At 46.8% G+C, this 25,909-nt stretch overlaps 1 protein-coding gene across 10 annotated transcripts in view; it reads right to left on the bottom strand.

Moving 5' to 3' along the window:
* POU2F2 (POU class 2 homeobox 2) overlaps positions 1–25,909 on the bottom strand; it is a 105,515-nt gene that overhangs the window by 32,074 nt on the left and 47,532 nt on the right. Inside the window, exon 1 of one of the 10 annotated variants that reach the window (XM_081868984.1) lies at positions 5,106–5,202. The exons of the other annotated variants lie outside the window; for them this stretch is intronic. Coding sequence (XP_081725110.1) covers positions 5,106–5,133 — 28 coding nt within the window. The 5' untranslated portion in view covers positions 5,134–5,202. Of the gene's footprint in view, positions 1–5,105; positions 5,203–25,909 lie in introns of those variants that run through there. 10 annotated transcript variants of the gene reach the window in all.

Genomic DNA, 25,909 nt, shown 5'->3' with positions numbered 1-25,909 from the left:
CCATCAATGGGCTCGTTCATTCAATTTACAAATGCAAGGAATTAAAGTACCATTCTTAAACCCCAAAGGATTAGATTTTGTTGATCAAACCCTATCAGAAATTGGTATGTGCACACCCCCCCCCCAAACTCCTAGCAAGACTTCTGTGACAAACAGAAAATTTAAATGGCAACACGTTTTCTGATGTGGATAGGAGAACCCTTCTTTATTGAATTTCTGCCTGTCAGGGAGTTCTGGGATCAAATATTACAAAGGACTAAGAAATGCTCGGACGCGGGTGGCGCTGTGGGTAAAACCTCAGTGCCTAGGACTTGCTGATCGTAAGGTCGGCGGTTCGAATCCCCGCGGCGGGGTGAGCTCCCGTCATTCGGTCCCTGCTCCTGCCCACCTAGCAGTTTGAAAGCACCCTTAAGTGCAAGTAGATAAATAGGTACCGCTTTATAGCGGGAAGGTAAACAGCGTTTCCGTGTGCTGCTCTGGTGCCGGTTCGCCGGAGCAGCCTCGTCACGCTGGCCACGTGACCCGGAAGTGTCTGCGGACAGCGCTGGCTCCCGGCCTCTTAAGTGAGATGGGCGCACAACCCTAGAGTCTATCAAGACTGGCCCGTACGGGCAGGGGTACCTTTACCTTTACCTTTAAGAAATGCTAAAGACGCAGGAGCCCAGCAAGATGAAAATGTGGCAGTCCTAAAATATTTTGACAGTGGGTAAGAATTATGTCAGTTTCTCTGTTATTTATTTACAATTACATATTCAACTTATGAATTACTTCCCATGAAATCATTTCAAAATAATTAACAATAAAAAACATAAACAATTAATAGAAATTCAAATCAAGTATATCTACCATCTAAAAATCTTTGCTCAAAAGGCTTATGAAAAAAGGAAGGCGCTGAAAAATTAGGTGCCGAAAAGACAAGAGAAATGACACTTGTGTGGCATGTACAAGGAGGTAGTTCTGCAGAGGTCTTTCTCACTGGGGAAATACAGTCTGAGCGCATAACACCAATCCCGGCCCAACTGCACTGGCTGCCAATTAGTTTCCGGGCCCAATTCAAAGTGCTTGTTTGACCTATAAAGTCCTATGTGGCTCAAGACCCCAATACCTCAAGGACTGCCTCTCCCCATATGAACCAACCCAGACCCTGAAATTGTCCTCTGAGGCCATTCATGGGAGGCCCAAAGGGCAGCAACAGGAGAACGGGCCCTGTCAGTGGTGGCTCCCTGTTTGTGGAATGCTCTCCCTGGTGAAGCTCGCCTGGCACCATCATTACATTACATTACATTACATTACATTACATTACATTACATTACATTACATTACATTACATTACATTACATTTTCCCCCAGGCCTTTGGCTTTTAATTTTCTGTAGCTTTGAGTGGGTGGCATAGGAGCCAACTCCTGGGGGTTGTGGGGGCATTGGCCCCCCAAAATAAAATATTTTACAGGGCCAGGCCCCCACAAAGTTGATGGGCATTCCTATTCAAATGGTGTGTGCACACTGAATCATGTTATCAATTTTGCGGTGCGGGGCTTACCTGGGCCCCCACAATATTTTATTCAAGTTGGCACCCCTGGTGGGTGGGATGTTTTAGTCTAGCTTTTTTAAAAAAATAGATCTGCCGTTTAGATTTGTCTTTTTTTTTTATGCCAGTTTTCATGGATGTGTTTGTTTATATACTGTAGGTTGCTTTGGCTTGCCTTGGTTAAAAAGCGACCAATATATTCAATAAATAAGAAATATAAAAATAATATATGGATCGCAGGAAAAATGTGTTGTGAGCTGCAAACAACAACTAAAACTCTGTCCTACTGCAAAGGCTTGCCTTACTGAATTTTTACTTTTCTTGCAAATTCTGTACAGGGCCTAGTACACCGCTGACACTCAACCAAACTGAAACAGCAGTACTAACAGTGGTAATGTGTGCACGTGTGAGATGCTTGGGGTGTTATGCATGGATGTGCATCTATGTGCATGAAGTGAGTAACAGGTGTGTGTGAAAACATATTGTTTATGAACAGGGTTGTTTGTATCTGAGATGTATTTTTACACTATGGCTACCAGGTTACAACCCAGAGATTCTACCTTTTACTTTTTAACCACACAACAGCAGTGAAAGCATGTCCAGCTGCATCTCCTGTCCCAGTCAGTCCTCTGTTTGCCCTCCATCCTCCTTTCTCATTCTTTCAGCAGCTAGATGTGGGAAGGGTTAGAGTAGGAGACCCAGAAGCAGCAACTTCTTCTGCTACGTGAGTATGGTTTAAAGCAGAAGTAAATTCTCTAGGTTAGAATCTGGCAATTCTGTTCTTTACAGTCATCTCAGACTTGTCTGAAGGCAGCTCGTGTCTCCAATACCTGTAGCATTCATAGAATCCTAGAACTGTAATGTTGGAAGGGGCCACAAGGGTCATGTAATCCAACCCCCTGCAATGCAGGAATCCTTTTGCCCAATGTGGGGCTCCAACCAGTGACCCTGAAATTAAGAGGCTCTACCAACGGAGCCATCCCACATTCAAAGATGCTTCAGCACTAGTCGTCAACTGGTGGGGTTGGTACCCACAAGTCAGTTACTGCACCCTCACCTGAAGTTGGTCAGACCACAGACACCAAAACTCTTTTGCTTACTGTCTTTTTTAAAAAGGAAGAGAAACACACAAAGAAACAGACAATTGGAGAAGATGATAAGGGGAGAGAGGCAGAGAGATGTTGCTTCTAAACAATCTATTTCTTGAGCAATCATCCTGATCTATTTGTAAGGAGGTTAGACTATGCTGACTTTTTATTGAGAATTCATTCTGATTTGTTTGCAGGAGACACTGATTCAAAGACAGATTGGGCGGGGTGGGGAATCCTATTCAGTTCTTATTTAAAGATGAATTTACATACTTTATGTACTTTCCAAAACAATACACAAACCAAAACACAGTCATTCTTCAAAATTCAGTTCTGTGAGTTAGGCAAAATTGCATACAAACAGACATGTGTGTGTGTATATACTAGGCAAAATTCACACTAAAATGCTGGTGAGTTTTTGTGAGAACTTTTTTCTTCTTCTTTAAGTTGCAAGCTCATGTGGAAATGTGGAGTATTGCATTTAAGACTGGAAAAATGAGAAACTCAGAGAAACACAAATGGGCAGATTTTGTCATCCTTATTGTCAAGAGGATGTCATCATACGGTTTCCACTTTGCTTACCACAGAAAGTCTGCTTCTTTGGGGAAGCAGGTTTGCTGAGCAAGAACTCCAAATTGTGCAGCCTGAATGTGTCACTATGTGATGGAATCCCATCTGAAGATGTTGACACTATGGAAGAGCCCAGAAATAGCGAAAAACAAAGGGAGAAGAAAAACGTACAAATGGCAGAACATTGAAGAGTGGGTCTGAAGTTGCACAGCAGCGTGAAAAAGCGCGTCCTGAATCTGAAAAGGCCCAAGACTGCTGCTTTAGGGAAGTAAGACGTTTTCAGGGGTCCTGCCCCTGTGCCTTTAACAGCAGCCAGACATACAAGAATTTCTTCAGAAATCTGTTGGGGAAAGTTTTATCTCCACATCCGGAAGAGCCTCACCAGCTGAATGTCTGAATCTCGAATTACTGCTATAGAGATACAGGAGCAGGGCCTATTTTTTTAAAGTGGCAATTTTACCAATTGTCACGTCGCTCATGAAATAATTTCAGGAGTTTCCTCCTCACTATGGCTCTTAAATTTGCACAAGTTCTCTCTCAGGGGAACCCGGCAGCTACAGCCGGACCTGAGAGATGATGCTTCTCCAGCCTCTCCCCTCCTCCACCACAGTCCTCCAAACTGCCGGCCACCCTTTGCTGGCTTTCACTTCTGCTTCCCTTTCACATTTTTAGATGTTTTAAAAACAGACTCCAATTTACTGAAACCCCAGCTAAAAACAGAAGCCCAGAAACCAGCCTCCGGGCAGCGCTCCTCCTACCCCTAACAGCCGGTCCTCATTCTCCTGCCTTGGCTCTCTACAGCACCCTCTGCAGGAAAACACTGGGATGCAAACAGCTAGGGTAGCCGGATACAAAGGAAGGCAGAGCTCTGAGCCATTTTAGTCATTTTGCAGGAAAGGGAATCTGTTTTCGTTCCTGCACTACAAGCTGCACCTGCAAAAATAGTACCGTGCAAGCAGCTATGACAGATACAGGGACAGTGTCTTCTTTTGCATGGGACAGCCTGCTGTCTCCTTGGATTTCTGGAAGCCTTGCAGGAATTTGGAAGCCTGAAGGGAACAGGGAGAGTAAACTGGTTTGTTTGCTTCAATCTACAGTTATGCAGCAATGATGGGGAAGCAGTGACTCTAAAGATGTCGTTGGACTCAAGCTCTTGTCAGCCCCAGCCAGCTCGTTCAATGGACAGGGTTAAAGGGAACTGTGGCCCAGCAACATCACAAGGGCCGCAGGTTCTTCATCAGTACACTGCAGGATAGAAATAAGTTTGGGACTACCCTCGCAGCCAGCTCGGTTTGCATAGTGACCAGAGCCTGTGCTTTTAACAGTACCTCGCTCTGCAGAAATCAGCAAGTGAAACTTTTCGCAGCAAGGAGATAAGCATCACTTGCTAATGGCTGTACATCAAGCTGTTACTGAAGGCACAGCTACTGTGGTTGCTTGCAAAGTTGGAAATCTTGGCCTGTGCTCTTAGTCAGGTTGCCACCTTTTTCCCAGCAGGGCTCCTGTGACTTTAACAGCAGAAATTAGGTGTGGCGCTTCCTCCCATCCCACCCCAAAGCCCACATCTCTATGCAGGGACAAAAACATTCCAGCTGGCTTTCTGCCTGGCAGGGAGCTCTTGGGCACAAAAGCCCCACTAGAGAAAAGCTAGAATGCTCCCCTCTGTTTCAAATACATTCCATCCGTAAGTCCCAGTGCGCTTTTGCTGCTTATCCCCAACTCCATGCTCCAGCCCTGATCTCAGGCCTACTGGAGTCTCTTTCCCCTAACCCTATCCTCTCCCTTCACCTTTGCACTGAGCTGCACAGAAGACAGGGCTGGCGATAGACAACAGTTTTCAAAAAAGTGCTGAAAGTGGGGTGTGACAGGGGCAGCATTGTTTGTGGCCCATGCACTCAGTATATCCTCTGGCACTTACCTGCCGCCCACAGCCCTGAGTTCACCATGGCAACGATGCTTCTGGTGCAGGAGAGAGAGCATTGGAGAGCCCTGCCTGCCGCTGACAGCCGGTACCTCTTCCAGAGAGGGGAAGAGCGGATGGCGGGACAAGGAAGGGCCTCTGAGCTTGGGGCAGAGCCGGGGGAGTCCCCTGGTGCTTCAGAAGCAAGAACAGTGAATGTGGCAGGAAGCAGCTGGGAGGAAGGAGCCATAGCGGTATGTTGGGGGGTGGGAGCCAAGAACACTGCAAGGACTGGCACACAACAAACACATGTGCGTGGGCATGTGTGTTACCTGCCAATTACCCTTGTCGCCCACAGGTGTTGCCCTCCCCTTTGTGCTTGCCATACCCAGGGCTCTGATGCATACACTCCTGGACACCCAACACAGATGTGGTGTGAAGGGTTCGTGCAAAATGCACTCACCACGGCACCACATTCTCTCACACATGCTGTACTACATACCTGGGCATGAGCACAGACAAATTTTCTCTTGAATCTGGAATAATGCCCAGCCCCAACCCCCAATGTGAGTGGGACATCTTTTCGGCATGCTAGCTGAAGGATTAAAACAGCAACACAGTTCCTCTCCCCAAAACACACACACAAACTAGATCCTGCAATTTGAGTCCTACATCCCACCTCAAATACTGCTTATAGCCAATAGCTTGGCAAGAGCCTTAGGACCTCCCTTGGATATACAACACATTTCCCATCAACCTCCAGCTTGCCACTGGCCCTGACACCTCTCAGTGGACTTTAGTCCTCTTGGGTCAAGGACCTGTTCATCCAGACAATCCTTAAAACCTGGCTCCCAGGCCTACTAGGTACTCCTTCTGCAGCTGCTGTCACAATCCCTCTCTATTGGTTGGCATGTCCTTAGCAGCGGAAGCATGTGTGCTAATGTGGGACTGGGGAAAAAGGAAACTGAACCCCTTTGGCAGTGGCTGGAGAAATGCTGTCCAGGGCTGTGTACACACAACCCTGCTTGCACTGCATCCTGTGTGCCCTCACCACTGCTTTGGGAAGCAGTGTTCACACCAGGTTGGTCACAATCCATAGATATTCTGTATCTGCCTTGTCATTTCTTAGGAAAAACTACATTCTTATGCATTCCCCCAACCCCCAACCAGAACCAGCTTCGATCTGATTTGGGGGGGGGGGGCAAGCAGCCTAACTGTGTTTTAAGCCAGTAATGTGTACACAGCCCTAGGCAAGTGCCTCGGGTCCCCAGGTGGTACAGCAGGACTCAGACTGTCTGGATGATAAGACAGAGAAACAGCCCTGAAACGGTAAATGCGATCTCTGAGGGTCTGGACCTAGCAATCCTAATCCCATCCTACCTCTTACAGGAAATCTCATAATGATGGTCTTCTTAACTGAATATCCTCACAGCTCATTGTGGACGACTCAATGTGGAGCTTATTATGTTAAGATGGTGAGGCATCTACTCATCCAGGTTTAGTTATCACTGAAGAGACAAGAACCACCTTTCTGTCTTCACAATTGGGGTGACTCCAGACTGATGAACCCTGGAAACCCTCCCCAAACATCAGAAATGTGGGGCCTGGCTTTGGTTAACTGGCGATGAGAGAAAACCACTCTGTTTATACTCAGTTTTCTTATTGCATCATATGCTCTAGGGCTGACCTCTGGCATTAGAAACAGATTCTGGGGCTCAGGGTTCATCCACACTTACCTTTCCTCTGCTCTTTCCAGGCACAGTCCACACTTTAAAGCTCTGAGTCCGAGCGCCCCTTTTTTTGCCCCAGAGCTTTCCCTGCAAAAGCCCGCTCTTTAGCACTCAGTCAGACACAACACTTGAAAGCATGGACCTATGCCTGGAATGAGTGGGGCAAAAGGTAAATGTGGATAAGCTCTAAGCCCCATAAAAGCCAAGTAAGTAAGACAACACATAGCTGCTGCTCGATGCCAGCAGTTGGTTCTGCATTTTTGCCAACTCACCACTGGGGGGAAGCAGCATGCCACCAGTTCTCACACTCACCTGTGGCGATGTGGCCTGTTCCAGTCTGCGAGACAGCACGGTCCCACCCAACAGCTCTCCCTTGCACATGATGACCATCACATTTGCTCTCAGCAATGTGACACATGCACAAACACACACACACACACACACACACACACACACACAAGCATCAGTGTATCCACCAAACACTACTACTCACAGTCTCACACATTTGGACAGCCAGGAGTACACTGAGTTTTGCTTTTTTCAGAGGGGTAGCTGTGCGAGTCTCTTGCAGCAAAAACAATGAAGAGTCTTGCGGCTCCTTAAAGACTAGTACATTTATTATGACCGAACCTACAGCCCACTTCATCAGATGTATGAAAGTATTATCTGGAGCTTCAGGTAAAGCTATACATGGCTTGGGATGGGGTGAGGGGGGGGGAGTTGTTAAAAGTGAGAAGGAAGGAAAGAAAAAACAGAGAAATACAGACAGTGAGAATTATGGATTTATCATTGGTTAGAGGTTTTCGTAATGCAAGTAGTCTGACCTGAGATCATTTATTTACTATATGCAAGATAAGAACGTAAGAAGAGCCTGCTGGATCAGGCCAATGACCCATCTAGTGCAGTATCCTGTTCTCACAGTGGTCAACCAGATGCTTCTGGGACGATCGCAAGCAGGACCTGAGCACAAGAGAGCACTCTCGCTTCCAGCAACTGGTATTCAGAAGCATTACTGCCGCTGACAATGGAGAAAGAGCACAGCCATCATGGCTAGTGGCCAGTGATAGTTTTATTCTCCATGAAGATGAACCCCTTATATGCAATGTCTACATGGGAGCGATCCATTTGTATTCACAGCTCGGGTCAGCAGCTAATTCTGCCAGAGAGCCACTCTGGAGTTAGGGTTGAAGCGCAAAGGCCCCAATTCATGCTCACCAGCTGCCAAGTCTCATTGCCACATGTTCTGCTTATCCACATCCCACTTTTGCCTTCAGGGTTGGCAACTAAGAGGCCAGACTTTGCCCAGGGCAAAGCCCCTAAAATACACGAGAAAGAAATTGTGCGCACACACATCGAGGAACACTGTGACACATGGCCACCCAGACACACCTACAAGCTATGCCCCTAACAAGCCCATGAATAACAATTTTCCAAGACAGAAAATTGCTTACATTCCATCTTGTACACCTTTGCTCTAACCCATTTCAAGTAAAACTTGCACCGTCCAGAAAATCACACAGACCCCTCTACTACCGGTAATTTAGGCTTAGACTAATTGGGTGTATGGGAGTTAAAAGCACATATCCACAGCTGCTTATGTAAGTTTAGAGAGCCCAGGAGCTGGAATAAGAGGGTTATGAGCCCCAGAGTAGCAGAAACTTCACACACACACACACACACACACACACACACACTACCAGAACTAACAGAGCAGCCTTCTCCAACCTAGTGCCCTCCAGATGCTTTAGACTCCAGCCCGGTGTCTTCACTTTAAAAGTCTGAACATTGCAAAGAAGCGAAAGAACTCTGTTTTGAGTCCTTGGAGAGCCACCATCAGTCAAAGTAGGCAATACTGGACTAGATGAACTCTTTATATAAAGACAGCTCTATATACATGTTCACTTAAAAGGGCCCAGCAGCTTGTGAACAGAAGCAGGAAAGCATAGATCAAAACAAGTTATTTGTTGAGAGGCCTTAAGCCAGTGGTCCAATGTCAGTCCCTGAGATGTAAAATGGGAACAGTGCCCTGCCTCACAGGGTCATTGCAAACAACAACGAAAAACTGCAAAAACAGTTTTGCAACTTTGAAAGTACTGTACAGCTCTTGCCCTGCAAAATAGGAACACTGCAGTTGTGATTTTGAGAGAGGGGATCTATCACTAAAACTAAACTAAACTTCAGCAGCTCAATCCTAAACATGCTTACTTGGAATTATGTCTGACTGAATTTAATGGGAGTTATTGCTTGGTTAGGAGGCTTGGGACTTGCAGTCTAAGCAACCAAGGCTGTTTGACTCTACTGTGACAAAAGAACAATGGACTAGTGTTTAATTCTTGGAGTAGGAGTTCCTGAATTAGACTGGCAGCAAAAAGTCCTCATGCTCCATTCTCACTGCATCCTTCACTGTGAGTTAGGTCAGCAGCAGTTGCTAGACAGTGGGATGCCAATGTAGGATACAAGACGAAGGCTGAAGTTTGCCCTCAAACTAGGGTATCAAAGTTGTGAGATGTGCACCAGTTTGGGAATGTGATCGCAGGCAGGCTTTCCTTTGACCTAAGGTTTAGCTCAGAGGGCCTCTGAACATGTACAGAGCAATCTCACCACATCTCTGGGATTAGATCCTCAGACTTTCAGGTCAGAAGAGATGCCCACTCCCAGGCCACCTCAAGTATTAGGACCTCTTTCTGCTGGAGTGGAGTGCCAGAGGTTGCGACTGTGACACACCAGCCGAGCTGTTCAGGGGGGCAAAGAGATTCATTAAGGAGCCAGCCATGCTCCCTACCCCCCCCCCACAGCTCACAACCCATGCCGTCTATGAGGAACCTGTGGCTGGAATAGCAATAGGCCTGCGGGTCAGCATTGAGGGGCAAGAGCAGAGTCGCCCTGCCCGGTCCCTGTCTCCCTGTCCCCGCGGCTGGCTGAGGCGGGCGGTAATGAGAGGAGACGGCCGGTGTCGCGGGCGCTCCCCCGGGGCTGTGGTTATTGTATGTGACGCGCCGGCTCCATCGCGCTGCTCATATTTCTCCCCCGATCAATACTTTTGACTCCCTACAAGACAATAATCGCTTGTCCGCGGCCGCCAGTCGATCAAATACATTATTAGAGTGCGCTCCCGGGGGAGCAGGGCGGGGGAGGGGAGCAGCAGGCGGGGGGAAAGTACAGGGAATGGGGCAGGTTTTGGGAGGGTGAGGTGGCAGAAGGCACAACAAGTTATGGGGTGGAGTGCAGGGAGAGAAGGAGGGGGTCTGTGGCTCACTACTATCTCTCCCCTTGCCTATACAGGCGGCTGGCATTTTCCACACCAATGTTTGCAGGTGCACTCCTCTAACGAAGCCTGGGTCCGTGGCACGGGGGTATTCAAACCTCTGCTGTAGATTGTTATCTATATTATTTTGCTGGTTGTGTCGAAACTTCTAGCTTTCCTGAGATTTTCCCCCTAGCGTTTCGCCTGAGGAGAAACCCTGGAATTTCCAAACTCCAAATTTCACTTTGAATGAAATGTGGTGGCAAAAGATCACCGTGAAACGTTGTTCGTCTCATCAATGCCCTTCTGAGTTCCCTTGGGTGTTTCGCCTCTGGAGGAACACAACGCATGTTTGCCTCGAATTTTGCTTCAGGTGAAGTTTCAGTGGCAATCCTAGCCCTAGGTCTAGGCCTGAGGCCTTCTTGGCTGCTCTGTCCTACAGAGAGGTCTTTCCCCTCCTTAAGCACCTTCTCTTGGGACATAGCTTCATGTTTCTTAGACCAGAGGGTGTTGACAAGAAGACATTAACGCAAGCGAGCAGCCCGGCTTGTCCCCAGTCTGTTCACAGTATCCGCATTAATATCTTTGCTCAATTGGCAGGTTTGTTTTTTGACAGGCCACAAGGCAGGGGCAAAGAAATTGCTTGTGAGCATGTGCAGAGTGTGTGTCTTATAAGGCCAAGTACACACAAACCATGGCTTCACGTTGGAGATAAAGGCAAAGAAGGGGGAAATGATATTGTTAGACTCTGACTCCAATCAGCCCCAGCCAACATGGCCCAGTCAGGGATGATGGAAGTTGCTGGAATACAACAACATCAAGAGTGCCACAGAATCTGCATTCTTGGATTAAGGCTAAGGTAACCAGATGCGAAGTAGGAAAGAGAGCTCATGTACCTTTGAGACAGAGCTAGGGAACCATTTCTGGGTCAAATTGTGCCTGAAACCATCAGCCACGTTTGACAGATGGGTGGGGCTGATCCATGGTGCATGGGCAAATCACCCAACCCCAGGTGAAGTAGTGTGGCTTGCATCAGGCACCAAATTTAACTCTGGCACACACTGGCAAAGGAATAATCAGGAGCCTTACTGCATCCTCCTAATTATCCCTTTGTGAGTGTGGCTCACATCTGGCACTCTTTGAAAAGGGGAGCTGGTGCGACTTCTGCACCTTTAAAGAGTTGATCAGAAGGGAGGGAAAATATTTAGAAGTTACCCTCAGAGAGCTTCAGCACTAAAACATTCCATGGACAAATTTGAAGAGTCATTGTCACAAGCGCTGTACACAACATTTAGGCCCATTGCTTGCTGTAGGCCAAAACCTGCAACCTGGGGGTGTCTGGGTGAAGGAGGCAGTGGATTTCTACACAAAAAGTGGTGGAAATGGCAAGCTCAAAGTTACTGTAAAAGGACCATGAAAACTGGAAGAACATGTTGTGCAGAAGGACCAAGGTGATGGGGAATGTGACTTGAGTCCTGACCCACTGTGCCACACAGGTACATGGTCTCCATCACTTTGGAAACGCAGTGCATCCACCACAGCCCAGTTAAGGTAAAACTGAAACAGAATTCACAAGGGCAGATAATGCTCTACTATGGCCCCTTTGCAGAGGCTGCTGGAACAACTCGGAGAGGATTTACTAGCTTTTTGGGCTGAGGTATAAAAAGGGGTGTTGGCATTGCAAAGTGTGTCGATGTTACATTTGGATGTGAAGTCACTGGTATTTTTTCCTTGAGCTGTATGCTCCCTTAAATGTTGATGTACAAATTACTGGGTTGTTGTTGTTTTTAGCATTGTAGCTATATTATACTTTTCATTATGTTATTGTATTACTTATTTAGACTTTGCTTTTATATTAACTGTTTTTGAATGTTTTTACACGAAGCACTTTCAGCATTGATGTAGTTGTGGGAAATGTGGCATGTAAATAACCTGACTATGACTTCTTTTGGCAAATGAACTTTCCCCCACCACCTGCATGACAACCTGCTCCATGGTTAAAGATAGAGAAGTCCAATCCTTCACTGCATTCAGGCCCCTTAGCACTGGAAAGGCAGAATTCAGATGCACTTTCCAAGGCATGTGTGCAACATAAAAGGCAAAGGAAGCCAATGTGTACTTTAATATTTGTGCAGAACAGGGACTTTTCACAGGGCATGCAAGGAGTCACCCTAGTTCAAAAATGAGAGGCTTGAGTTCTGGCATTTCCTGATGGATCTTCCCAGTCTTGGAGGAAACAGTTTGGCCTCTGGGCTTGAGAAGGAGCCATTTAGGGCAAGGGTGCAGATGTTGCTGAACTAAAACTCCCATCAGCATGGCCAATGGACAGAGTTGATGAGAGTTGCTAGGGATTCATTCTAGGACCCTTTGAGTCACAGTCCCTCCCTCAATGCATTCATACAACCACTTGATATAAGGCAGGTATCGCTTTTAATCCTGAGGTAACCTTTATTTCTTCAGACCTTTTCACATGACGCCTTCACAAACTAGGTGGTTGTCATTCATCATACACCTGCATGACCGTGTGAATGCATTGGCAGATACAAAAAAACGGATTCTAGCCAATGTTATGTTCTTGATGAGGTGTGGGTTTCACCCTTGGCATTTCCCAAATTCAGCAATATGGCTGTGTGCTACTTCAATGAGCAGTATAGGTTAGGACGGCCATTCTGGATTATAACATACCTAAATCACACTGTTTAATGTGACCCTTTCTGGATTATTTTTCAATGTGAAATCAATCCAGATCTCATTTTTGGACCATGGTCACCAAATTTCAACAGGTGTCTGAATTACAATCCAACATATCCTAGCCTTGCCAACTTTGAGCAACATTGTGTGGTTCATGTTAGGGTTTCACTGTGTAAAACCAAACCAGAAATGGCTGTGTGAACTAGCTATAAACCTTGAAGCACTGTAGGCAGGAACGTATGTGCCCCCCTGTTCTGCAGCCACATAGGACATCTGCATAAATTGTGGGCACAGATTTTGGCATTCAGATAATCTTAACATTCATCTGTTTTAAAAAATGCAACTTTCTGGACCGTTTTGCTGCAAAGACAGAATTGAAAGTACTTGATGAAATCTCAGAAGCTCCGAAGCTCTATAGATAGCATAGAAGGGAATGCTTTCAGGTTGTGAGGCATACATGAAAAAGACTTGGTTACAGAATAACAGAACTGTAAAGTTGAAAGGGACCCCAAGGGTCATCTAGTCCAACCCCCTGCAATGCACTATATGTGAGCGAAACTGGAAGGATAACTCTATTCCACCTTGCTTGTGCGTTTATAGCTCTCTGCATTTACACTCCTCTTCTGGCTGTCCACATTTCTGTCCTCATCTTTTTCATACTCATTTGCTTCTTCACATACACACAGAGTCCTTGTTGTCAGCACATTTTTACTATTTGCACTTTCACACTTGTCTCTCCTTTTGCAACAGCAAACACTGTTTGTTCTCCTTAAATTCTGCCTTAAACACACATGTGTCACACATGCCTTATGTCAAATAAACCTTCCTCAACACACTAGTGCTAGTTTCCAGTTTCCCAAAGCACTCAGATCTTCACCAGCTCCAGCCTCCCTACACATGCAGAACCATGTGTGCAGAGAAATCAGCAGCCGTGGGGATGGTCTTTAAAAATGTGTGTAGCTGGGACAGAAGGGAATGTTTTGATTTTGCTATCATCTTTTCTTTCCGTTTGCTCTACTCCGAGTGCGCTCCCACTGCTGGTTTGGGAAATGGTTGTACACACAACATTAGCCAAAATCCATATCTCTCCTGTCGTTTCTTATGAAATACTGCGTTTTGATGTGTTTTCCCCCCAAAGCAGCTTCAATCTGAATAGAGAAAAAGAACCACTTAGCGGAATTTTTAACTGGTAATGTGTACACAGCCTGGGATAGCTCTTTCCTATGTGGTCTTATTTGGTTGTTGTTTTCCTTTTAAAATACTCCTCCTCTTGCTTTTTTCGTCCTTTGATATCTCTTTTGTTTTTATAAATCTTAAAAAATAAATAAGGGAGAAAGCAAAGGGGGCATCAAATCACCACATTTGTATGAATACCTTTTTAAAAAGAATATTCTTGTCTACCTCCCATCTGTGCCTTGCCAACAATTACACCAGAAGCATTTGGACCATTTTTAATTTCTGTGTGGCACTTCATTTATTTTATGCACTATAAATAACCATCACCGATTGCAAGGAAATGAACTCTGTGAGCATATTTGCAGCTGTAGTTGTGGGATGCGTGTGGAGGGGTGATTTTAAAAAGGGCTTGTCCACACAGGACCAAAATGTGGATTTGCACCTGCCTCTCTCCCCATTAATGTTGGGGCATCCACATGACATCCTTCCCATCCCAGTGCTGTCCTGGACATTTCCCTTTTAAAAGGTTGGGTCCCCCCCGCCATTCTTCAAAATTCCAAAAAGCCCAGAACTGAAAGACCCTGCACTTAAAGGAGGAAAGGTCCGGGACAACAAGACATGATCCACATTTTCCTTTGGTGTGGATAATCCCCTGGTCTAATCAGAGCCAAAGCTCAGCACTCTTGTTTCAATGCCTAGGCTCAGTAATGTAGCTTGATTCTGATCGTGTGCAAAGTGCCTGTTCTAGCACCGCTAAAAAAGCCTGAAGCTCCCTCTAAATATCTGAGTTTAGAGGGCAGGGATTCAAGAAATCAGACACACCAAGCAAATCCCATGCCCATGGTAACAACATGCCGAAGGCCCAGGTAGTCCACAGTGGGTCAGGGAGAAATCATGGACTCAGGGCAGGAAGAAAAGTCCGTGAAGCAGAATGCTGTGCAAACCCGTAATCATGCTTTCTTCCTTTCATTGCTTCACATGCTTTCAGTTATGTGCCAATGCTGTGCCCTTGTCTAAACAAGTCCTTCATGGCTTAGTTGGTTAGAGCATGGTGCCGATAATGCCAAGGTTGCAGATTTGATCCCCATACGGGATAGCTGCATATTCCTGCATTGCAGGGGGTTGGATTAGATGATCCTCAGGGTCCCTTCCAACTCTTACCATTTTAAATGCTCGGTATCTAACATCACTTTTTCAAAAGGGGGAAAGGATCCTCCTTACTCATTTAGGCATACATTTGTGTTGATGTTTGTAAAGGCAGCTTGGGGTGCTTACTTTTGATTAGCTCTGCTAGCAGATTTGAAAATGCAGGAAACTCCCTTATGAAGATGTGCTATGAAGATGATGAAACTTTATTTAGATGGAGGCAGAAATGGGCCATGAAAGACAATTTAAACTGAATGTTTGTGCGAGCGTGTGTAGGAAAGTGGGGGGGGGGGACACAAGCCTTGTCAGCTTGTGAAGCTCATTTTGATTATTTATACTTTCTCCTGCAATTAAAAAGTATCATCAAGCTGAACTGAAGTGCCCGTGAAACAGAGAGACATACACACAGAGAGAGAATGTTTGCCAGTTAGTATTCAAGTGTAAAACTGTGTTTTGAGCAGATTTATGGGGAGAAAAACTAGGGTGAAAAAGCCCAGAAATAAAATTAAAAGGCACAAGCATGTGAGATGAAGCACTGATTCATGTTCAGGATGACGTGTACACAAACGAGTAGGTGCACATGATGGTGGAATTAAACATGAGAGAATATAGGATAATGAATAAGGAGTGTGGCTTAATACATATGCCTGCATGTGAAAGTAGAAGCACACATCAGAACTGATTCAAGCAACTGCTTTATTGCTCATTTGCGATGTAGGAAGCCAAAGCCGGCTCCTTTTGCTACATGACGGAGGGCGCTTATGGAATTATTTCAACACCCATTTCAACAACTCAGCCTCTGGATCACTTGGAACTTTTCTGAGGATGAAGGAGAGGTGATCTGGAGATGGGGTTGGAATAATCACACAATCCTCTCGTCCTGCTGAGAGATGGGCTTCTAATCACAAATTAGCCAAAAATGGTTGCATCGGCCTATCTTATGTATCCGGGATTGTGAGAGAGTAGCTACCACAGAACACAGGCCACCTCCTCTGTATGTGCATGGTGTACAACTGCACACTTGAGTATTTCCCTTCACCTTCCACTCATATCTCCAGATTTCTCCTTATGAAATGTTTCAGAAACTGTTCTAAGTCCCCACAAAGCTTCTGTTCCCTTCTGTCACCCCCAGTCTGGGACACAAGTCATGATCCAGCACCTGAATCCCAATACATGGTCCAGCACGATAAACCATCAGTTAAACTATGTATAATTCTCATTCGGACTGCGATCAGGACAGAACAACGCCTGGCAATACATGGTGGGGGGAGGTGGTACATATACTGGGACTTTTCCTCAATTTTGATATGGGTTCAGTACATTGGGAATGATACCCAGACTCGAGACCCATGCTCACGCCACCCCCAATATCACTGAGAATCACATTTAACCCATAAGCGTACATCGAAAGGGTGAAAAATAAATCCCGTCCTCTTTGCCTCTCTTTAACGGTCCTAGCTGCGAGTAAGGAGGGATATCTAATGTGTGTTAAGGGGTAACTAATCCATGTTAAGGGATCTGGAGTATGCCCCCTATGATAAGGGAAATTTGAGAAATGGGTGTGTACAGGGGGGGGTGGCTTCTGATGAACAATGGTCCCCTTCAACAAACTACAAAGAAAAGAAAGGGTGGGGGACAGGGGGCAGAAAGGGAGAGGAATAGGGGACACTGGAATTTGCAGTGAGATATTATTTTGGAGGGATAAAACTGAAGCAGGGATGATAAATAGGATTAATATGATGGGGTGTGGGGAACCAGCCCCCAAGCTGCAGCATCCCTTCCCATCCCCCAGCGGCTGCGCTTTGTTGGGGGGGGGCATCCGTCAGCCCAAGCGCCTGACAATGAAAATGGTTTCGAGCCACGGCTGCCGATCGATACTGTGCAGGGGGAGAGAGGGGGGCTGGAGCTACGGCAGGGCCAGGCCTCTCGCTCACTCGCTGGCTCTCTCGCCCTCCCCCCCACCTTTTCCACCCGACGATTTCTCCCTTCTCCTCGCTTCAGACGCATTTCATTTTCTTTCCTATTCCATTCCCTGGTTTCTGCGTTGCAGCAGACTGGGGGGTGGTGGAATGGTAGGGGGGGCAGGTGACATCCCCACCCTGTCTAGTCTCTCTCTCTCTCTTTCTCCTCTCCCTCTCTCTGTGTCACGATTTCGCAGTTCTCAGCATGCCTTGGCAAAGCTATAATAGTAATAATAATTTTTTTCAACAAAAAAAAAGCAATAACAGCAGCAAAACCTGGGGGAACAGCTGGACTTATTTCCTTCTCCCCCCCCCCTACACCATTAAACTAAAACCTGGACCAAGAACCAAGAAGTGACCAAAATCCCTTCTCTCTGGCCTCCAGAAGCCACTTACAAAGAGGCAGGTACCTCCACCGCCATCCTCAATGGTGCAGGTGGGAGGAAGACTCCCTGCCAAGGTCACACAAATACAATGGCTGAGCTGGAAGCAGCGGCACAAGTCCTAATTCCCACCCCTCTCTCTAGCCCCACACTGTGCCACTAACCCATGGGTTTAGCTAGTCCACTGAAGACCCCATTCGCTCTCCTAGAGCTGGGAACAGCCCCCAAAGGTCAAGAGCTGAATCCCTGTCTCGGACGGGGACTAGGCCAAGTTCTGCTTCCTTAGCAAACCCACCCAGCTTACCACAGTGTTCTCCACAAGTCGTATTTGCCCAGGAGTCTGTTGCTGTCTCTTCTCCCCTAAACCCCCTTTTCCATCTTCCTACGTATCTGATCTTGGGCACCTTTATCTCCTTCTCCATCTCCCATTCCCCTAATGCCTAGTGCTACATGTATTCCTCTGCCTTCAACTACACACCACCTCTCTATATATAAACCCACTTCTTTCTTTCTTTCTTTCTTTCTTTCTTTCTTTCTTTCCTCCACATTCCACCTTGTGCCTCCCTTTGTCTTCAAAGCATTTCCCTAAGTCCATGTCTTTCCACTTGAGTCTTCCCTATACCCCGTCCTCACAAGACATCAGCCAGCCCTCAAACTCACCTCCTGCCCTTCCCAACAAGTGTGGCTGTGTGTACACATTACATGCTTGAAAGGCTGCTCTTTGTCTCAATTCGGATCAAAGCCGGTTTGGGAGGAAACGCATCAAAATGCAGTCTTTCATGAGAATCGGCAGGATAAATATGGATTGTGGCTAACACTGTGCATATACCACTTCCCAAACCAGCGGGGGGAGGGGGACGACGACTGGATGAAGAGTAAATGGGAGGGTGTGCACAAACTGTATTGGTGCACACAGCATTCCCATCCTCACCAACAACCTTGTGAGGCAGTTTAAGCTCAGAGAGAGGGCTTATCCACACCACAACAAAATGTGAATTTGTGACTGTCTCCCCATTAATGCAAGGCCGCAGTCACAGGACATTCTCCCCATGCCAGTGTTTCTCACACCTTTCCCTTTTAAATGCTGGGTGTTCTTTTGCAATCCTTAGAAAGTCTAAAATACCCAAGAACAACAACAAAACCCTCCTGAATTTAAAGGGGTGGGGGAAGGTCCTGCACAACATTAGGGTGAGGAGGACATAATGTTGGACACCCGCCAACATTAATAAGGAGACAGGTAGGTGCAAATTCACATTCAACTCTTGTGTAGTATGGACAAGCCCATAGAATCTTGCCCCCTTCCAATAAGTTTTGTGGCCGAATAGGCATTTGAACTTGGGTTTCCCACACCCAAATCCACTACACCACATTGGTTTACTCTACAGTAGGTTGAAAGCTCTGTACTGTGCAGCAAGAGTAAGCAGAAGATAAATTGGGATCTACTGACAGGCTTTTCGCAGTAGATCAGCAAGTGTTTCTGGCTCCCAGTTATTTAACAAGAGCAACAACAAAATGAGCCCCCCTTCCCACAGTTGAACTGCTGAAATGAACAAAGCTTGGGGTCACTAGGAACAGATTTTTGTGTGGAGGGACTGTGAGTTCAGCTCAGTTCTGAAACTCAAAACAAATCCATTAGCTCGGCCGTTGTTCAGAAGCACCATGTTCTTTAATTCTACATCTTCTGCACCTGGTTGCAAAAGGTGGGTTTGCGGCTGCTAGTAAAACACAAAGTAGATCCCATACTGTAAGTCTAAGGCCTGCCCTTCCCTGTTGTCCAGCACCCAGGACATACTGCAGCAGAATTAATATTAATGTCAGCTGCCCACCTTCTGCTTTTGCCCACCCACCCTGGGCCTCAAACCTCTCCCCGAAAGAATTTTGCAATCACAATGGCAGGCTGTTCACAACACTGGAGCCAGAAGGCAGAATGTGTCGTTTGGGGGAAAGGTGGCTTCCTCTCTGTTGCCTATTGTGGGTTCAGGTGTTACCCCTAAAACAGGCTCACAGCAACATGATCTCAAGCAAGCACCTCTTCTCTCAATTTCATTTCCCAGCTGTAAAATGGGAAGAGCGGCAACCCATCTCGCATGGTTGTTGATGTGCAGATCACAAAGGCTGCAAAGTACTTTACAAATTGTATCACAGCCACCAGCCACTTCCTTCTTTTCAGCCCGGGACAAAACACAGCAGAAAAGGAAAGATGGAGACAAAGGAACCACGGGAAACCGAGGCGGGTCCAGTAGCACCATCAGAGGCAGACGTGCCCAGGAGTACCTACAGATGCAGCAGAGTCTGCTTGCCACATATCAATGTAAGTGAAGCATTACCAGCTTAAGAACTCCCCCACCACCACCATTATAGAAGAAGACCATGAAGTCCAAAGTCTAAAAATCCAAGCTATAGCTCAGTGGCATCTACTTGGCCTACAGACAGTCCCAGGCTCAATCTCTGGTGTCTCCAGATAGGGCTGAGATTGCCCCCTGCTTGAAACCCTGGAGAGCCGCTGCCAGTCAGTGTGGACAATACTGAAGTCAGTGGGCCAATGAGACCCATGGGACACCCATGGATTAGCATGGGGCCCGCAACCCATTGGGGCGTTCTCCAGCACAGCCTCATTTAAAGGAACAGGAGCTGTGTAAGAGGACTACTCACATTTTATTTCAGTTGGACCTAGGTGAGATAGCTTGCCAGAAGATTTCCCTGTCACTCTGCCACCTTAGGTGACTTCCCACATCTACCACCTAAGACAGCCACTTAATAGGGTTGTCCTCCCCTGAAGCCTGTGCCCGTTCCCCAAATTCTCCCCATGACCAGTCTCATCTGTAGGCACTCGTCACACAATGCACTCAAGAGGAGATGCACCCTTGCACTGAAATGCATCTGTGCCCTGTTTTGCAAAGGACACCGAGACCTGGAGGGTGGATGGCCATGCCAGCCAATGCATAAGTGCTTCTGCCAGTGGAGCATGTGCACCAAATTCCCTGTGTACATGTGATAGTGAGGTTTCTCTGTGCCAAGACAAGGACCTGCAAGGCGCTGGCCCTTGCTGGCTTTCGGCGACTGGGCCTCATGCTCCACCTCCTCCACACAATTTGCCCGATTGCCAGACCTGTCCGTCAGGCCCGCGTCGGCCGCTAGGAGCCATGCTGCGAGGTGGGGACGCTGCGCCCTCAGGGGGTCGAGAGTAGGGTCGGGGGGGTCAAGGCAAAGCCCCCTCCTACAACAAAGGGGGTAGTCCTATCTCTCCCCCCACCCCCCGTACCAGAATAGGGAGATTTCCAATGTCTCTGTCTTGGGGTGGAAGGGAGGAAACACCACACCTGCTCTAACCACTAGGAGAACAACCCTCCACACAAAAAACCATATAAAGTGAACTCTAACTCATGTCAGACAGAACCTGGGTACAACTCAGACCTTATATATGTGTGAGGAACAGATGCAGCAGGAAACAAACTTTCTGTCCTTGACTAGGGGGGAAGGCACACAACTCTCTGGGCTTATGGTTGCCATCTCCTCCTCGCCCCTTTTCCTGGGTCTGCTCCCATGCCACTAAAAGCAGGCTGACACACAACACCCGCAGCTCTACCTAACACTCATCTCTATACCAGATGAAGCTTCGCCTGCTATATTTCAATGTATCAGGTTGCCATGAAATACACAGGAGTAGCAACCAGAAGAAAAGGTGGCAACCCTGCTCAGATCCACTTCACTTCCCATCCCAATGAACCAGCAGTTTCCTTTTGACATTGGGCTGCGAGCAAAGCCGACCTCCCTAAACCTGCTAGTTCCCATTCTCTGGATTTTCCAAGGCAACCGCAGAACACCAGGTGCTCAGTCCTGACAGAAACTGACCCTCAACTGGCAATACGTGGGGAGGAAAAGGGGGTACGAAAGCAGAGCTTTCAGGGAAAGTAGAGCCGCAGCAATAGCCTCCCAGCCATAGAGTCACTGCTGCTTAATGGGAGGGGGAAGCAAGAAGCAAAGTTGGGGCTCCCCCAGTGCTTCCACCTCCCTCCCCTGCTGCCGGCTGCCCAAGATCCAGCCTTTTTTTCTGAGGCTGGCAAGGAAGCAGCACCCCCATCACTCCTGTTGGCGGCCAGGCCCTGTCCTAGTAGAGCAGGCTCTGAGTTGCCAGTAATTAAAACCCTGTTAAACTTCATTAAGCAGCTCCACTTCCGACCTCATTAAATGATGATGAGAGGAGAGCGAGAGAGCAGGAAAGAGCGTGCGTAAATGTGATCACTCTCTAAACCTCAGCTTGATCAATCGCTTATCTGCTCTTTCTTTATTTCTTCTTTCTTTCATTCTTTCCATTTCATACCTGGATCCTTTATTTTGTCCCCCTCTTAATACAGCAGCTAGGAACCCACATGATCTAACCTCATTGTGTAATGTAAAGAGGATTAAAGCTTCACACAATAACTGAGTATGGGGTGTGTGTTTAAATAACATGCTGTAGTCTAGAACAGGCATGGGCAGGATTGATTTTGGGGTTGGGGGGTTGCCTAGACCCCCGCCCCTAGTGTCGACCAAGCAAAGCCACCTGTGTGGTGGCAGCCTCTTAATGATCCACATCACGCCTTACATCTCCTCCCTACAGAAGCAAAAACCTACATCTGAGCTACTAAAAAAACAGAGATTTTAACAGCCTGTTGGGTTTTGTTTTTTTAAGTATTTCTTCATTGTTTCTGAGTCATAAACCGTTCCCAAATTACAGCAGATAAGCCAATGATTTACCATTAATGTCTGTAAGGGAGCCTTTCAAAACGCCACAGTTCTTCACAGTGGCCCTCCCACCCACCACTCCCAACATACCAGCATGAAAACGTTCCAGCTCCAAGATTCTTAACCACAAAACTTGCCAAAGTGTCAGATTCCAAAGTTCTAAACTAGGGGTAGACAACTGGTGGGCCAGGAACTTAATCTGACCCCCTGAAGCTTTCCATCTGACCCCCTTTGCCAACACAAAAGAGTGAGTCAGTAGCCCTCTTCAGCCTGTTCAAAGGACACTGTGGGAATAAACTATGGAGGTCCTGGGCACTAGCCCTGCCCTCAGTACTGCAAGGGTGGTGTGGCTTTGGCAGACCAGCACCAGGTTCATTTGCAGCAGACAACTGTAAAAGCAACTGGACTAGTCTTCCCTGTCTCTATCCCCATCCCCACTTACTACATCCCCACCCACCCACCATGGGATTAGTTGCATGTTTGGCTGAATACATGAAGAAACCTTCTGGCAATCAGGAATCCTCTGCATGCAGGGTTCCCAAATCACAATCCTCACAAGAACGATTCTAAGCATATTCAGAAAAATGCATGAAGACTCTGGTGAGAGTAGAGCTGGAGGGCATAGCCCTACACACACCTTCCATAGCTGATGCCCACATACACTCTTGCATGACTCAAGAATGCTACAAGATAGAGCCAGTGTGGTTGACCTTCAGCTTCCACGCCTTAATTCAAAATATATTCCCCTATTCAAAAAATAAACAAAAATAAACCACTGAACATGTTTTTTAGACACAAAAATTTTCAAATCCAGCATTTCAAACTTCCAGGCCTTACATTCAAAGAGCTGTGGCTTAAGTTTACCCTTTCTTCACTAAGACCATTTCAGCCTGAACTTTCCAGTGACACTCTGCCAATGTTCTATCCCAGGGATCAGCAAACGTTTTCAGCAGGATGCCGATCCACTGTCCCTCAGACCTTGTGGGTGGTCAGACTATATTTTTTGGGGGCGGCGGGGGGGGGGGAGGGGAATGAACAAATTCCTATGCCCCACAAATAACCCAGAGATGCATTTTAAATAAAAGCACACATTCTACTCATGTAAAAACATGTCAATTCCTGGACCGTCCGTGGGCCAGATTGAGAAGGCGATTGAGCCGGATCCACCCCCCGGGCCTTAGTTTGCCTACTCATGTTCTATCCTTTCTATATATTATATTGGTTTCCTGTCCATCCTCCAAGGAGCACAGTGGGGTTTGCAAAAGAAACCATGAGCTGCAACCAAAGTTTGTTTTTGGTTTGCTGCTCAGTTTATTTAGAGGAAGCAAACCATGAGCCCAGGTTCTGGTGTAATGCTGTGCCAAACCATGGCTTAGCACCTAGCAGCGTGGCAGCAGCAGAAACAGGTGAGTAGTGAAGAGGACAGTGTTTTCTTCCTGTGCATGAGCATGCTTGGTTTTCCATGGTAAGTCATTATTTTGCTTATTGTGACGTGCCAACAGAGCCGATGAGGAGCCCAAGGTCACCCAGTGTGGTACATGGCTGAGAAGGCTTTAGACCTGGAACTAACAAAGCCAATTGTATATCCATCACACCACTCTCACTATTTCTGCACTCCCCTTTCCTTGACCTGTAGAGTGAGTTACAGCCACGCCTGTGATAATTCGCCCGCCCTGAGTAAAAATTAACTACCTCCAGAAGAACCACCTGACTTGTTGCACCGTGGAGTTGGCAACTTGAGTCCCTCACAATCCCAGTTGGGCTCTCATAGTCCCTGGCCATCAGCCATGCTGATAGAGCTGGACCACAGGTTCCCCAACCTAGCATTAGCCTGCAATACTAGGTACGTTTTACTTGGACGTTGCTGAAATTAAACCAGATTCGCAAAGCGAACAAATTTCAAACAAAGGTATTCTAATATTTGATACTACAGAACAGCCTTCAACAACCTGGTGCCCTCTACATAGTGTGGATCAGGAGTTGTAGTCCAAAGCATTGGCAGGTGGGGAAACCAGGCTGGCGAGGGTCCTGTAGATATTTATATGCACCATTTTTGCTGTGGAACTTTCCCCTTCTTTCCTCCCTCCCATCCCCACCCTTGATCTTGCTCATCACTGCAGCAATCTTGTTTCACACCTACACAGCTAGTCATTAGGCATCAATGGTAACCACACTTCAGGAAAAACAGAACCGTTGCCATGGGGGGCAAAGAAGTTGCGTCTGTGAATGAGACCCTTTGCTTCAATGATTTGGCCATAAAACCTGTCAACCTCACAAACCGTCTGCAGAACTTTCTAGCCTTCAAGCAAATCTCTAGCCACATTTTGAGCATTTGCCTCCCAGTTTCCCACTTTCTACACACACATCCCTCTCTTCTGCCCATAAGATGGTCTTTGAAAGCCCTGCTCGAGGCAGGCAAGCGGTGATCTGGAGCGGGGCCTTCTCTGTGATGGCTTCCAGACTGTGGAATGCCTCCCTCAGAAACATTTATTTACCATCCTTTCTTCTGCCCTTTAACAGGAATTAAAAACAATTTTCTTTGCCTGGACTTTTTGAGAAATGACGATGCTCTCTATTTTAGTTGTGGCTTTTATCAGATTATATTGGCAGAGTGTTTTGATTTTGGGAAGCTGCACTGAGGTTCTGATAGTAATGGAAAGGGCCAAGATATAAATGTTTTAAACAACTGATTCAATAAATCCTTGCTGTTTCCATCTAATGGGCAAGGTACAAAGTCTTAACATCCTCCACTGCAGCTTTCTTCCCTAACTTCCCTCCTTTACATGTCCCTGTAAGTGGTTACAACAGGGTTGGGATGTGTCAGAAGCATAGTACCAACATAGGTCTGGTTTCACCTGAAGGCAAAACACACAGTACCAAAACTAAATTTGCTGAAGTAATACAAATGCAGGGAACACACTTATAGGGAGAATCAGTGGGTAAAGAAGGGGGTGCGTCTACTTTACTTTGTTGTTTTTCCTCTACTTGTTGATTTCCCCCTCTGCAAATGAGTCAATTTTCCCTCCAGGCTCCCAGAGGCCAACTGGGAAGGGATGAAGGGATGGGAAAGGATGGAAGCAGCAGGAGATCTCTGAGGAAGAGAATCAACAGGCGCAAGAGGTGCTGAGCAGCCCCCATGCGTGGATTTTCTCCTGCAAACATCCTTTCCCCCTTTGCCTTGCCAGGCACACAGGAGAGTGCTGTGTCTGCTTCGTAACATGGAGGTCCACCCAAAGGCAGCAACCCTACGCATGCTTATTTGAGAGTACAGTTCCACTCTGCTAAGTGGGATTTGGCTCTGCATAGGATTGGGCGGAAAGTGTATATGAAGAAGAACAGGGGTTCTGGAACATAAAAGCTGTTCCTTTTTGCCCACCTGCAGAGCGACCCATTAGACTAAGTGCACCATTTACACTACTACTACATGCCTTACTACCTGAATTCCCCAAAGTGCTCCATTCCCATTTGGTCACAACGCTGCGATATAGGACAACTTGATATTATAGAAATTATATTCACTCATCGTTTATGCGTGACTTTTAACGAGTAAAGCCAATCTTCATCTATTCCACGTTCACAGCGCCACTCATGAGACAAGCTGCTATGGCTCACAGTGCACAGATGCTCAAGCAAAAAAGGCATTTACGCATGATGTGAGAGTGGAGACAAAAGATGTGCAAAGAGGGACCATGCACACCTTTCCTCCACCATGTGTCCCCTGGAGGAAGAGAAGCATGCAGATATAAAAGCCAGTTGATGATCAAAA

Source organism: Podarcis erhardii, assembly GCF_964252035.2.
Source record: "Podarcis erhardii genome assembly, chromosome: 7".
In the NCBI taxonomy this organism is placed as follows: Eukaryota; Metazoa; Chordata; class Lepidosauria; order Squamata; family Lacertidae; genus Podarcis; species Podarcis erhardii.
This window is presented reverse-complemented; position numbering and strand designations above follow the sequence as displayed.